The 16,210-nt window shown below is 33.8% G+C and overlaps 1 protein-coding gene and 1 long non-coding RNA gene across 7 annotated transcripts in view; both read left to right on the forward strand.

The window, feature by feature from the left end:
• LOC150094406 (uncharacterized) overlaps positions 1-3,095 on the forward strand; it is a 127,814-nt gene extending 124,719 nt beyond the window's left edge. Inside the window, exon 13 of the mRNA XM_090412462.1 lies at positions 3,022-3,095. Within this exon, the coding sequence (XP_090268588.1) occupies positions 3,022-3,095 (74 nt within the window). The remainder of the gene's footprint in view (positions 1-3,021) is intronic.
• Positions 1-16,210, forward strand: part of LOC150094407 (uncharacterized) — an 849,964-nt gene that overhangs the window by 15,750 nt on the left and 818,004 nt on the right. The gene's annotated exons all lie outside the window — the stretch shown is intronic.

Consider the following 16,210-nt stretch of genomic DNA (forward strand, 5'->3'; position numbering starts at 1 on the left):
ATGTGATTTCGCGTTTAATATGTAAGAAATCTAAAATATATATATATAAGTGTCATTAATTAAAGCAGACAATGGACACTTTCCGTATACTGAAAGAAAACTTAATGCATATAGTTTCATTTAAAACACTGCGCACGATGCTGCGCAGTGTTTTAAATATAGTTTGCACTTGAGCAGTTCCACAACGACAATTGAAGAAGCAATAGAAGTAGTTATATTCTAGTGTTTAATATTGCTTTTATTATTAAACTATGGCTCAAGAGCAACATAGACATTGCTATAATATTGGTTTCAAACATGGCACAATTGCACATGAAAACGGCAATAGTACAGCAGCTTGGTATTTTGAGCCGAGGACAATCTTAAAAATGATACCAACGCAGAGAAAACAATAACAGCACTTGAAAGAGACTGAACGTATTAAACAATCTCCATAAAGAAATTGTAAAATGGCCAGAACTTAAGAATTAAATATGTGGATATTGGACTACAGAACATCTGGTATGTCAGTATCCGCAAAAATAATTGTTAACCAATCAAAACGAATGGAAACATACAGAGGTATCGTTGAATTCATACGTTCAACATCAGAGTACCATAGGTTTATGAAAAGAAATAACCTATGAATGCGAGCGAAAATAAAACTATCACAAAAGATGCCGGATAGATATGAAAGTAAAGTTATTGAGTTTCATAAGTATATCGTCATCAACTATCACAAATAGGAAATATTGATGAGGTACCTATGATATATGGTGTGCCATCACACGAAACAGTAGATATAAAAGGTGCAAAAAGTATTATTGTTAAAACTTGTGGCCACGAAAAATAAATCTCATTACACTGTTGTTTTGTCATGCTGTGTTGGTTGCACAAAATTGCCCCTTTTTTTGATTTTTAAAAGGCAGCCATTACCCAAGCAAAACTTGTCTAGTGGAGTTTATATTCATGCCCACCCTAAAGGCTGGATGGATGAAGAATTGCGGTTAGAAATAGTATGGTCCAGGCTTTCCGGTGGAATGTTAAAGAAACCAGCTTCTAGTATGTGATCAGTTTCGTTACCACAGAACTGAGGCTATTAAGAATAAACTTAGCCAGTTGAAAACACAAATTTTAAATTCCAGTAAGTTTAACCAGCCAGCTACGTATTCCCATTAATAAGCCATTTAATGGATTCATTAAGGAGAAATCACATAACTAGATGTAGTCCGCAGATTTTGAAGTAATACCAACTGGAAAAAGAAAGAAATCTACAATTTCAGAAGTATGTGAATGGATTAAAACCTCATGAATGCAATGAGGTAAGAGATTATGATTAAGTCATTTATGAAGTGTGGCATTACTAATGCCCTTGATGGTACTTGAAGTTGATTAAGAAATTTCATTGATAATTTGTCCAGCTCTGAAGATGAGGATAAAGTTAAAACTGTTGTTGTAATCCTACATTTCATTTTTTACTTGATACAAATTTGTTTTACATCAAAGTTATATGAAATTGTTTTCAATCAGTGTATGGTAAGATTTTATAATTATTTTCAAAAAAGAAATTAATTAAAACAAATTGATTATTTCTTTTAATTAATTTTTTTTCAAACAAATATCCATAACACCGGCAAATACGGTACAATGCCTTTAAAGTGCGTTGAGAAATATGCAATGAATTAAATAACATCTTTTTTCTTTCTGCTTTTCTTCGGATTAAACTTGTGACCAGGTTTCTAGTCTACTTGGCTTGTTTAAAAAAGCACTTTGATTATTTCTTTCGGGATATTTTTAAAGTTAAAAATGAGAAAGAAACAGTAGTAAGACTAAATCGTTTCGATACAGCAATACAAATGCAGCATCGCCCATATAATAGCTCCGTCCATTTCATGTAATAGCAAATAATGTTACCTCCTTATCCTACCCCACGTAACATTACTCAATCCCCATTCTACTTTTCTTTGTACCATAAATAGCTGAAAATCAACGTGTTTAGTTTGATCGTTTTAAAACAAAAGTTAAACAATAAAAAAAAACTCTTCAATTACGGCTTCGAATCCCAAAGTACTTCCGCACAAGTTATTTCAAGTATCAAAGACGTGTGGGTTTTGCTTTGATTTTTTTAAAAAAATATTTCTCTTCTACTTCGTTCACTTTCTGCATGGTAGAACCCAGTATACTTAATTGCCCTCGTACTACAAAACCACTCGCACGTGCAGGGAAACAACACAGAATCGCTACTGTTATGTAGGCCTGTGACACGTCGGCTTCGACCTCTACCGGAGTGAAATAACTCAAACACTTGGTGACTAGAAGGAAGAACTGAAAGAATGATCGATATTCTCGTAGAAGCACACATTTCCTTAGAACTTTCAAATATAAAAGGTCGCTGTGTGTTTATGGAGATTTAGCTTCCTTTTGGAAATCGGCTGGAGTGACTTGGATATAAATAAAAATATTTTATTTAATGAAAATGCTAAATTATTAGATCACCTTTCATAGTATTCAAGTGGATGGCGCCAAACAGCTGTGTCTTATGAACCACACTGACATCGTGTCACACTCAAATAACTCGGTTTTGTTTTTTAAGTATAAAATTTCCAGTATCATTGGTGGACGCGTGGGAAATAAATTAGCACAAAGAAGCCCAATACTCTAAAACTAGTCGTGTCTGGGTATATCTTCGACTTCAAAGAACACTTCTGACTGCATTCTAAGTGCATCATGCAGTATTAATTATCCAACAAAAATGAATTTCTTAAATATTATTTTCGATTAATCAGTTGACAATGGCAAAGTCTAATATTAATCAGAATCATATTTTCATAAAGACATAGGAATCTGATTCTGATTCCTATGTCTATTCCTATAAATACGTCCCTATGTATATAAATATGCTTCAAATGAAGCATACAAAAATATACTACTTGATGGATATATTTTTATTATCTCCCACCCAAGAAATACGTACATTTATACTGTATTTGGAATTCGATTTTTAAATTTTTTTCGTTACTTTTATATTTTTAATTTTTCTAGATAAACATGGAACTATTTCAAACCACTTAAGGCCTTCATCAAATCAGCATGCTAGTGGTGGTCTCACAAGGTGATGAAATTCATCTTCTACCTAAAGATTCTCAAAGATCTATGTCCACTACTTAATTCGAATCCTTAGATTGTTGTTTTGAGAACAGATACGCTATACTCGGACAACAGGGGGAGGGGAGGAAGCAATTTATTTCAATGTGTGAATAGCTGTGTTAGCGTTTATTTCAAGATTTTATTTATTTTTGGAGAATTTTTTTGTGTACTAATAATATTGATTTTATGTTACTAAGCTGTATACCGGTACAATAATATTCATCATTAATGAGTGACCGCTTTCATTAGAATATTCCATTATCTTCTGGCATTTTTCTAAAACAATTCTGCTTTCGCTCTGAGGAATAACAGCTTGTTTTTCCTTGGCTTTCGTAGCAGTACATAAATATCAACGATATTTATGTATGGCTTTTTTATATTACGATATTTAAATAATACTTGAATGTTAACGTATTTAGATCTTCCCTTAATCTAGTAATGATATCCCACTATCATTACGTGAATGTGAAATTGCCCAAATCCAGTCAGGATTTGAATTAATACATTTGCAATCTGTTAACAGAGCGAAGAAGGAAATTCTGCTGTTCGATAGAACCATCCGATAATGTTGGAAACTGGGCACATTCTGTATGTTAAAATAAATAGATAAATAAATATAAACACACACACACACACACACACACACACACATATATATAAGGATACAGTTCGTTAGGTTTTCTTTTACAAACGAACTTGCAACACCCCTCCCTACACAAGCACTTCCTTCTACTTGCTCACAAAGCAAAGCTAAGAGTAAATTCATTTTATACACGAGGTACGCCATAATAAATTGGCAAAGAAGGAATATTTGTGCTGCTGAATTACAATGGCGGTTATTATGAACAAATGTTTTGCCTTCTATAAAACAAATTTCGATTTGGGAACACTGGCACTAATAGACATAGAACTCGATTTCAGAGTAATTAAGGGCGTTGAAATATCCGATAATTATCACAGCATCCATGCCAAATGTGATAGTAACGAACAATGTTTTCCTCCAATAGTGCCCGAACTCCTCAATTTGTGTGCCACATAGGAATTTTAGTAGCCATTGTAAGATACGTAAACAATTTGGACTGGTTATACGAATGCAACAATTTGAATTTCAAAATGCGAGATCTCAGTATTGTTTGAACACAAACTGAACATTGTTCAACCCAGGATCGGCACTAAAATGAGTTGAAGTTCCTAATATTAATATTTATATTTTAAGTTAAAAGTACATAAGTGGTTACCCAGCGTTCCGATTTTTATAATGATATGTCATGAAGATAGAAACCAATTTATCGAAGTTATTGTCAGAATAACCTGAAGTTTGTTATGCTATGGAACTGGAAAACATAACGAATCACTGTATGCGAGAATGTCTCTGATTACTGTGGTAATGTTGGAAACATGCTTTCCTCTTCTACTACACCATATTGAAATTACTGCCTTCGCTAACTTAAGGAAAAGGTCGCCTGCACACCTAAACGAAGAATAATTTATGAAGGTAAGAAATATTTAGGCGTGTTCAATGCTCCGTAATATTTTTTCTAATAAATCACATTCATTTAATCGCTCAAAAAGAAACGTAAAACGAAATAATTATTTTGCTGCATTAATGACTGTTTAAGTATATTTAATTAATTTTTTTTATGAAGGACCATTAATTCCCTCTCATGGTTTGTATAAGAGTATCCCTTTGTATGGCATTCACGCCTACATTTTCGATTGGCGCTTGCATAATAGCTGGTTTCTTTAACGGGATCATTTTAATCCTACTTCAGGCCTTTAATAACTTTGTGTATGGGGAAAAGGGCTTAATTCGTATATGATCTTTATTGCCAGTTATGATAATCTACCATCGAAATCTTTCTCATTCTATTTTACATTAGGTATAATATGGAATATGCATTTTGAAGATGCTAATTAAATCATACGCTGTTTGATGGTTTTGAAAAAGAATAACTTGGGTAATTATATAATGTAAACATATGCTACATGGCAAACTGTGCATGCAATACTTAGAACTTATCATGTAAGTCAATGTAAAGAATTTAACGCAAGAAGGTCAAGTAATAAATAATCGAAATAAATACAGAATTATTTAAACCTCAACTTAGAGAACTTCAGATTACAAAAGTAATAATAATGATGGAAAACATAATAAAGAAAGGAAGACCTGCCGGAAGATGCAATGGCAGTCAAGCCGCTGGATGAGACTATAAATATTGTCTTCCAATCAGAATATAACCTGAAGCAAACGTAACTTACTTTGGGATTGAGACATCCGAACTCAGAACATACAAAGTTCCAATGACTGTAATTTATACGAATTACCTCCCATTTCTTAATCGTTCGCTGACAACTGCGTTTTCTAACAGACCACGCGAAAAGGGTAACTGAAAAAGTAATAATGATCGCTCATATCGCCTGCCAGATTAGCACAAATTAACGTTAATTTCATATGAAGGAAACAGTCAAGAATAAGGCAGCAGCTCAAATTTACCACCCAAGCGTACATCTTACCATCATTAGTGAGATGTACGCTTGCGTGGGCAGGAACTATTCACCAGTCACGTTTTCCTCTCAATCGTTCACAGTGGCGATAAACGTTGCCGCATGTGCGACTGTTCACTCGCCATATCAGCAACTGTTTGCTTGTAGGGCTGAACTTGGAGTGATGAAGATGATCATGTGAGGCAAGCTTGGGAAATGTGCCGTTTCCTTGATTGCCGGTAAGGAGCGTTCCCGTTGCGAATAGTCAACAACAGCGAAAGCCGCATCTATTACCTACGAGTGCGGCTATGCAAAGTTGACTGACAGGATCTGTTAACATCATCACAGATCCAAGGGGTCATACCAGTTATGCGGACCCCAACTTGACTGCTATTCCAATGATGTTTGACTCCATAGAAAAGGATTAAGTTTGATTAATGCCAGGGCGAGGAATGTTGGAGGCACAATGGAAGAGAAGTGAGGAAAGGCAAGAAAAGAAGTGGTGTTCAGTTGAAAATAAGCAGTACACACGTACACTTTCGGGTCAAAAGAGATTCTTGTAAAGGAGCGGAGATAAATCAGCAAGCCGCGCTTTATCTTACCAGGTTAGATTGGGCAGCTGCAATAGGATGTAACTACCATGAAGTATTGCTGAAAGACGCAAAACTGCCATTCTCCACTTGATTGTAAGTCAAAACATTCATTAGCAGGGAAACTACATTCAGTTAATTGGGATTCTGAAATTAGTATGCGTTAGGATGATTCGTTAGAAGTGCCGAATTAAACTCTGGCGTTTAATTGTCAGAAAATGCACTTGGTAGAATGAGACAGTTCACTTGGATGAAATTACACTGCAGTGGGATTAAACATTTCTTATGGAAGGTAATGCCATTAATTAATACTTTAATCCATCGTTCAATAATTAGTGTAGGAACTCTAAGAAAATATTAGAAGTCTTAGAATATTAAATAAATTACGTCGGATAACTGGTCCTTAAGGTACATACTAATCAATTGCTTTAGGCGTTGTGTGATCTTAATGCTTTTCATTATTATGTTACTGGGAGGACTGCAGCATTAATTTAGAACTTATTCCCATGAGATTTATATATTTAAAACTAACTTTCTATTTGCCTTCGATACATAAAGAGAAGTAAATGAATATGAGAAAGATACAGGAGGAAGTGAACTTCTTCCAGTCTCTAGGCAATGATCCTGTCTCCCATATCCGTGTAATCAATCTATGAAACATTCTTATCTCTTCATCTCCTGTGGCATTAAATAACTCTGCTGGGATTTCATCTGCACCTGGGGCCTTATTGTTGTTAAGCTGCTTAACTGCTCTTTCAACTTCATGCCTACGTGGAGGAGCTTCTAAATCAAAATTTTCCTGGTGGGAGGGCTCCACATTTTCTTTATCCACTCTGCTGTACAGTTCTTCAAAATATTCTTTCCGTCTCTGTTTGATTTCCAATTCTTCTGTTAATAACGCCCCATTCTTGTCTTTTATGACATTCAAATTTAGGCTTAAGCTTGTGCTTTAAGACACGAAATATATAAAACATTATTTGATAATTGTGCTTCCTCATCTGGAATTCCATCTCTTAATATTTATTAGTATAGAACTTTTCCTTGTCCAGCTTGATGGCTCTACGGACTTCTATATATTGTCTCTTATATTCTTCGGTCCATGTGTCTCTTTGTTTTTCCAACAGCCTTCTTTTGATTAGTTCCCATGTTGAATCTGATAGCCATGAGTCTCTTGGTCTTCCCCTAAGATGTAAAGTATGTCTCTCCTTGGTATGCAGTCCAAAACAGTTTGTAAGTTTTCATAGAATTCCTCACTCTCTTCTTCAGGCCTATCCATGTGGGTGCATAAACTACCACAATTGATACATTGGTAAGCTGAACCTTAAGTCTAATAGAAAGTAGCCTATCATCAATGGGGTTATAGCCAACAAGGCTTCTTGCCTGAGTTGTCCTCAGTATCACAGCTACCCCATGATATTTTAAGTCACCAGCTGAGTAAATAACTAGCTTACCATCATGTCATGTCTTTCGACGTGACCTCCATTCCATCTGGTCTCTATAATTCCCAGAATATCTATTTTATACCTATCCATCTCTTTACAGACAGTCTCAAGAGAACCCATCTGTAGACCCCGAACATTCCATGTGCCTATATAAAATTCCCTTCTACGATTAATCTTATACCTTCTGTATTGCTCATTCACAGTATCACTGTCTTTGATAGAGACTGTAATATACTACTAGAACAGGACCCTCTGCCTACGCCCTGAACGCAGCTCTGATTATTCTGCGCGACAACCGATGCTGCATTGGATATATCATAAGGAACAACCATATTAGCATTTTGGAGGGAAGTAACTGCAAGAGAAAAGTGGCAGGGTTTCAGAGGTCCTTTCCACATAAGATGAGATGAAACAGCAAAATAGGAAAGATTCACCCTTAGCCCTCGAATATTCTAATAGCATTGGGGCAACCTCTCAACATTACCTTTATTAACTAATACTCTAGCTAATTTCGCATAATCAGCAAACAACTCAATATTGCCTTTCAGGTTATTTTCTACATCATTTATGTACAAAATAAACGCCAACGGTCCAGATTTGAACCTTGAAGTACACCACTAGTCACTTTTTTCCGCATCGATTCTGCCGATTTATATGCACCTTTTTGATATCTATCCAGCAGCCAGCCTCTTATCCGCTTAACTAGAGTCATATATTTGTCCTAATTCGCGTAATAGTGTTCAATGTGGTATTCTGTCAAATCTTTTACAAAATTCAGAAAAAAGCATTATTATAATGAATAATCAAACTCTTATTATAAAAACGTTAGTAATTTACTAAGTCATGACCCACCCTTCAAAAAAGCCATATTGAAACTCATATAATGTCATCATTTTATCTATCTCTTCTTGAATTCTATATTGGATCAATATTTTTAGAATCTTTGCCACAACGCTTGAGACACTGATTAGTCTATAATTTGCTATTGCAACCTTAGAACTTCCCTTATGCAAGAGAATTATTTTGTCCATCTTGCCACTCCCTTCCAACTCTACCGGAGCTCAGACGTATATTAAAGAGCCTAGTCAAAGGCATTGCCAGTTCCTTTACATACTTACTGGAATGTTTTCTGACATATGAAATTAATATTATTAATTCTACAGGATGGTTCTGACATCTATGAGACTGTTAATATTGCGACTTATTCTACAGAACTATTCGGACAAATATGCATCTGTTATTTTTCAGATTATTTCTAAAGATGTAATCTGACACATAAACTCCTAATATTTAGATGAATTCAATAGTAAGTAATGAAACAGATGAAATTTTTATTATTCATAATAATTCTATAGGATGGAGTAGTTTCACATAAAACTGGCATTGATGAGATAAACTCATATAGGCAAGGAATCAGAGATATCATTTTTTTGTTGTTGACACCAGTTGTAGAGAATGTTATGATCGAGATGAAACTGGTACGGTAATTTATAGTCTATATGAAACTGATATTGTTATGCCTAAATCGATAATAATTATGTGAGACTGTTTATGTGATGTGATCACGATCGAAACTAGTACTGGTACTCAACTGGGCCCAATTGAGAAAATAGCAAGGAAGAATGTTTTCGAGATGAAACTAGTATTTTTGACTAGTTATATAGGAATGCTGTGAACGAGATGAAACTGGTACTGTTGAGTATAAGTGTATAGGATCGATGTGATCGAGATGAAAGTAGTATTTTTAGTCTAATTCTATAGGAAGGCTGTGATGGAGATGAAACTGGTATTGTTGAGTCAAATTATGTGGTTAAATTCATCCAGACTGTCCGGGATCCGGCCCAGGAACCTTTTTGTACTGGGCCCTGATCCGGCATACTTTTCTGTTTTGTGACTTTTCACCCTTTTCAGTAATTATTCCTACTTTAGTGCGTTATTATTCAACAATTACAGTTTTGAATGTGTATATAAAGTCAATATCAATAATCGCCTGATTACAAACGCGTGCTTAAAGGGACGAGCAGGTTTGGAGATTCCTGTAGTGCGTTGTCATGCAGCAGTTGAAATTTTTTTTTTAGTTTAGCAGAAGTTTAACAGACTCCTAGCAATATTTTATCTTTTCTGGTTGGCAACGTTGTCGGCAATAGTCATTAACCTACAATCGAACAGCAGAGTAGCAGTTGTGTATCAGAGCTCGTGATTTTGAGAAGAACAAAGAAAATCGTGTAATTATTTTGTGTTTATTGTGTTTATATAGGCCTATTTTTTCAACTATTGAACCGAAAAATAGCTCTGAGGGAAGTGAAAATACAAAAAAAGGTTTGTAATGACAGTTTGTGTGTACATTCTCAAGAGAAAAAAGTCTGTAACGAATCCACAGAAACACAAGATTTCCATTAGTTGAAAGGTATAATATTAGTACGTTGAACGAAAGGAAAGATTTGCCGACTTTCCAGACACACAACCAGTAGATATCATTCAAAGGTAAATGTAAGTGGTTATTTTGTAAGGACAGAGATTTGGGGTGTATAACATGTGCAGAGGTTCAGATCCTAGGAACAAGTTCTTGACATCAGGGTATTCACTAAGCTTCAGATTGAATAAATGGATTAATACGTGTTATAGGGGAAGGATCTAAACCATGCCAACAAAAACAACTGAGCAAAAAAAATTACGATCATAGATATACACCAGATCTCACAAAAGTGCAGAAACAATTCTCAAAAAATGAGAATCCATTGCGACACATTGCAGAAGAAGAGAACTCTCTAGCTCGCGAAATCATGTGCCGTGTGTTTCGCACTGCGTAACACATTGCAAAGCATAATCGTCTTTTTGTAGATCATCAAAATAAATCGATCTTCAAATTCTTAATGGGCTAGATGTGGGGCTTGCTTTACTTAGTAATGCCACATGCACTAAGATAGTGAATCATATTTCAAAATAAATGAAACAAAATTGCAGACAGCATTATAAACCATAGAACCAAAATTTCTACTATTCTGGATTAAAGTACATCCATATCAAACCAGCCTGTTCTGATAGTGTACACATGATGCAATAAATGGTGGTGATGCTACAACACTTCTTTGATTTAATTCAATTGGAAACAGCAAAGCAATGGGTATTAAGACTCACTTAAAAAGTGTCTTGAAAAGCACAGTCTGAAAAACAAAACTGTACGGATGGGGGCCTCATTTATTTTAATGAAATGAGCAGTTTTGGCAATATTGATGAAAGATTTTCCAACAATTTTAACCGGCATGTAGAAATCATTGTTTAGAACTTGCTGTGTAGGATTCAATGTCGTAAAAATGAATTCAATTAATCTTTACGACAACAAATCATTTTGCGGTGCTTCTTGATAAGGTATATTCAACTTTTAGTATGTCTCCAAAGAACTTACATGAAATAAGGAAATGTGCAGAAGAGTTGGTCTGCATTCTCACCAAAGTGGGAAAGTTGTTAACTCTTTGAGTTGTATGAAGTTTCCAGGCTGTGAACTCTATTTGGAATAACTATGCATTATTGCACAGTTTCTTGACACGTGCCGCTGATGATGAAATCAAGATAGTAAAGAAAGAGCAAAATTTCAAGTGCTAGCAGGTAAACTTGAAGAAACGTACTTCATAAACCATGTATGAATAATGATGGATGTGTTATATGAGCTTTCTAGAATCTTAGAATCTTTGCAAAACAAACTGTGACATTACCTAGAACAAACAAACTCCTGCACAGAACCAGAGAAGGATTTAAAGGTAAGGTCACAAAGATAAAGTAGGTATTTACTGGGGAGAAGCTCAGATAGCTATAGAAGCAAAAAAATTCAAAGGCGTTCCCTTGAAAGTATTTCGGGGTAGTAACAACACAATGGAATTTAAAAAAGCACATTTTATGGAGTATAATCACAAATTTGACAAGTTGGTGCATGATAGATAAGGACACAAAGAAATAATCAAAGTAGTTTTACCTGAATATTGACCGGAAGATATTGTTGTGGACTATGGCGAAGAAGAATTGAAAGATGTGTGTGATTTGTTTTCTCTGTGTTATCGTGAGGTCATTCAATCTTACAGGGATTTTAAGCACGATGGAGGTAAGCATGTGTCAGGCTCTATGAAGGAACTTCTGAAATGGGTTGAAACAATACCAGTGAGCAATGCAGGGTGCGAACGGAGTTCAGCATTAGGAACAATAATGTGACACCAAGAAGAAATGCGCTCATGGTTAAAAATGTCTCATAGTTGCTGATAGTAAATAGTTGTGGTCCAACAATTTCCAAGGGAAGAAACAGTGCCGTTGGTTATTGTAAAAAGAGAGATAAATCGAAGTAAATCTTGTGGAAACCATTGTAGACCTCCTACAACTGTTAACTAGGGGTAAGTGCCGATATTTCTTTTCAATTTCCTGTAGTTATATTTCAAATTTAATTTACCGATAGGAGTAAAACATATGTTTGACTAACTTTTCTTTAAAAAGTATAGTATTATTTTACATTTTATAGCATATTCATTCAAATATCAATAGCAATAAGACAATAATTTTTCAATGTTTCTAAAGCCTAAATAAATTAAATTAGAAAATTTCTAAGGAATTTGAGTTATTTATTTCATCATTATTGTATTTCCATTTTTTTTTCCTGCATTTGCGTAACAAGTTGAATAGGCCTATTAATTTTTCATCCCTCATATAACCTAATATTATCTTAAATTGAATTATCTTTTAATATGTTACAAGTACTATATTAATTTGTAATTTTCTATTTGTATCTGTATCTGAATTTTTATTTAATCGTTCTGGGGATGTGGAAGAGAAGGTGTGATGGCTTTAACTCCAACCTAATAAATAAATAAATAAATAAATTTTTAAAATGTTGAAACAATCTAGCAATAGCCTCATATTTATGATCCTTAACTTAAGGGACGCTGAGCATATTCGTTCGGAATTTAACCACTGGTATAATGATATAGGATAGTTATGATCAAGATGAAAATGATATTTTGACTAATTGTATAGGACGGTTACGATCGAAATAAAACTAATATTGCAGAGACTACTTGTATGAGAATTCTATAGGAACTATGTGATCGAGATGAAATTGGTATTGTTGAGACTAATTCTATAGGAGCTATGTGATCAAGATGAAATTGGTATTGTTGAGACTAATTGTAGAGTAACTATGTTATCAAGATGAAATTGGTATTGTTGAGACTTATTCTATAGAAACTATGTGATCGAAATAAAATTGGTGTTGTTGAAACTAATTCCATAGGATCTATGTGATCGAAATAAAATTGGTATTGTTGAGACTAATTCCATAGGAACTATGCGATCAAGATGAAATTGGTATTGTTGAGACTTATTCTATATGAACTATGTAATGGAGATTAAATTGGTATTATTGAAACTTTTTGTATACGAATGATGTAATCGAGATGAATTTAGTATTTTTGAGACTTATTCTATAGGAACTATGTGATCGAGATGAAATTGGTATTTTTGAGACTTATTCTATAGGAATGTAACAATGTGTTCGATATGAAATTTTTTTTTAGACTTATTCTATAGGAACTATGTAATCGAGATTAAATTGGTATTATTGACACTTTTTGTATACGAACGATGTGATCGAGTTGAAAGTTATATTGTTGAGACTAATTCTATAGGAACTATGTGATCAAGATGAAATTGATATTGTTGAGACTTTTTCTACAGGAACTATGTGACTAAGATGAAATTGGTATTTTTGGGACTTATTCTATAGGAACGATGTAATCGAGATTAAATTGGTATTATTGACACTTTTTGTATAGGAAGGATATGATCGAGATTCATAAGGTTGAATATAATGGTATAGGAAATGAACGATCGAGAAGAAACTGGTATTTTTGAGACTAATTGAATATAAAGGTTATGATTGAGACAAAATTGTTATGATTGAGATTAATTCTACAGGAATTATGATCTTAAGATCATAATTCCTGTAGAATTAATCTTTAATTATTTTTTAATTAATTTAATAAACAAAACCGGTATTGTTGAATTTAATTCGATGGGAACTATGATCGAGACAAAAGTAGTATTGTTAAGATCAATTCTGTAGTAGTTATTATTGAGACGAAATTGGCATTGTTGACACTAATTCAGAGGCAGAGAACCACAGGTAAAACTGGTATTATTTTTATTAACTGTATGGAAAGATTGTGGTCTGGAATTGTTGAGTCTAATTTTATAGGAAGGATGTGTTCGAGATGAATCTGCTATTGTTGAGTCAAATTGTATAAGAAAGGTTATAATCGATTTCAAAACAGTGATCATTGAGATTATTTGTATAGAAATAATTTGAAAAATATCAGAACTGGTATGGTTGAGAAATAATGTATAGCAGAAATATCTTCGAGAAGAAACAGGTATTGTGGAGACAATATCTGCAGGAATATGATGTTTATAGGAAACTGGTACTGTTGAGACAATTCTGTAGATACGATATCACAGATATGAATCATGTGTGTTGTTGGGACTAATTATATAGAGAGGATATCCAAGATATGAAAAATGTGTAGTTGAGATTAATTCTATAGACAGGATATCAGAGATATGAATCATGTGTTGTTGAGACAAATTCTCAACTAGGATATCAGAGATATGAATCATGAGTGGTTGAGTCAAATTTTATAGAAAAGATATATTCGAGATATATCTGCTATTGGTAAGTCTAATTGTGTAGGTAGGTTAAGATCGAAATGAAACTAGCAGTGTTGAGTCTAATTGAATAAGAAAGGTTACTATCGATTTCAAAACTGTTATAATTGAGAATATTTGCATAGGATTGATTTTAACAATATCAGAAATGGTATTGTTGAGAACAATTGTATAGGAGATATATGTTCGAGAAGAACCAGGTATTGTTGAGACAATATCTATAGGAACCCGTTATTTATAGGAAACTAGTACTATTGAGACAATTCTGTAGATACCATATTACAGATATAAAACAAGTGTTGTGGACTCTAATTCAACAGACAGGATATCACCGATATGAATCTTGTGTTGTTGAGACTAATACTATAGACAGGATATGAGATATGTGAATCATGTGTTGATCAGACTAATTCTATAGAGAGGATAAGTCAGAAATGAATCATGTGTTGCTGAGACAAATTCTATAGACAGAATATGAATCATGTGTTGTTGAGATAAATACCATAGCCAGGATATCACAGATATCAATCAGTTATTGTTGAGACTAATTCTATAGACAATATATCACAGATATGAATCAGGTATTGTTGAGACTAATTCTACAGACATAATATAACAATTATGAATCAGGTATTGTTCAGCCTAATTCTACAGACATAATATAACAATTATGAATCAGGTATTGTTCAGCCTAATTCTACAGACATAATATAACAGTTATGAATCAGGTATTGTTCAGACTAATTCTACAGACATAATATAACAGTTATGAATCAGGTATTGTTCAGACTAATTCTACAGATATAATATAACAGATATGAATCATTTGTTGTTGAAACTAATTCTAATGATATATCAGAGATCAGAATCAGGTATTGTTGAGACTAATCTGTAGACAGGATATTACAGATATGAATCAAGTACTGTTGAGACTAATTCTACAGACAGGACATCACAGATATGAATCAAGTATTGATGAGACTAATTCTACAGACAGGACATCACAGATATGAATCAAGTATTGTTGAGACTAATTCTACAGACAGGACATCACAGATATGAATCAAGTATTGTTGAGACTAATTCTACAGACAGGACATCACAGATATGAATCAAGTATTGTTGAGACTAATTCTACAGACAGGACATCACAGATATGAATCAAGTATTGTTGAGACTAATTCTACAGACAGGACATCACAGATATGAATCAAGTATTGTTGAGACTAATTCTACAGACAGGACACCACAGATATGAATCAAGTATTGTTGAGACTAATTCTACAGACAGGATATCACAGATATGAATCAAGTATTGTTGAGACTAATTCTACAGACAGGATATCACAGATATGAGTCATGTATTGTTGAGCCTAATTCTATAGACATGATATCGCTGAAATGAATCATGTATTGTTGTGGCTAATTCTACAGATATGATATCGCGGATATGAGTCAGGTATTTTGGTGATTAATCTACAGATATGATATGATGAATCAGGTATTTTGGTGATTAATCTACAGACAGGATATGTTATGATGAATCAGGTATTTTGGTGATTAATCTACAGACAGGATATGATATGATGAATCAGGTATTGCTGAGATTAATTCTACAGGACATCACAGATGAATCAGTTATGTTTGAGGCTAATTCTACAGCCATGATATAAGAGTTATGAAACGGGTATTGTTGAGAATAATTCTACTTACATGATATAACAGATATGAATGAGGACTTGTTGAGACGTATTCTACAGAGAGCATATCACAGATATCAATCAGGTATATTTGAGAATAATTCTACAGCCATGATATCACAGATATGAATCATATATTGTTGAGACTAATTCTACAGCAATGATG

The sequence above is a fragment of the Typopeltis vanoorti genome, chromosome 22, assembly GCF_054136105.1.
Source record: "Typopeltis vanoorti isolate ZY-2024b chromosome 22, IOZ_Tvanoo_1.0, whole genome shotgun sequence".
Classification (NCBI taxonomy): Eukaryota; Metazoa; Arthropoda; class Arachnida; order Uropygi; family Thelyphonidae; genus Typopeltis; species Typopeltis vanoorti.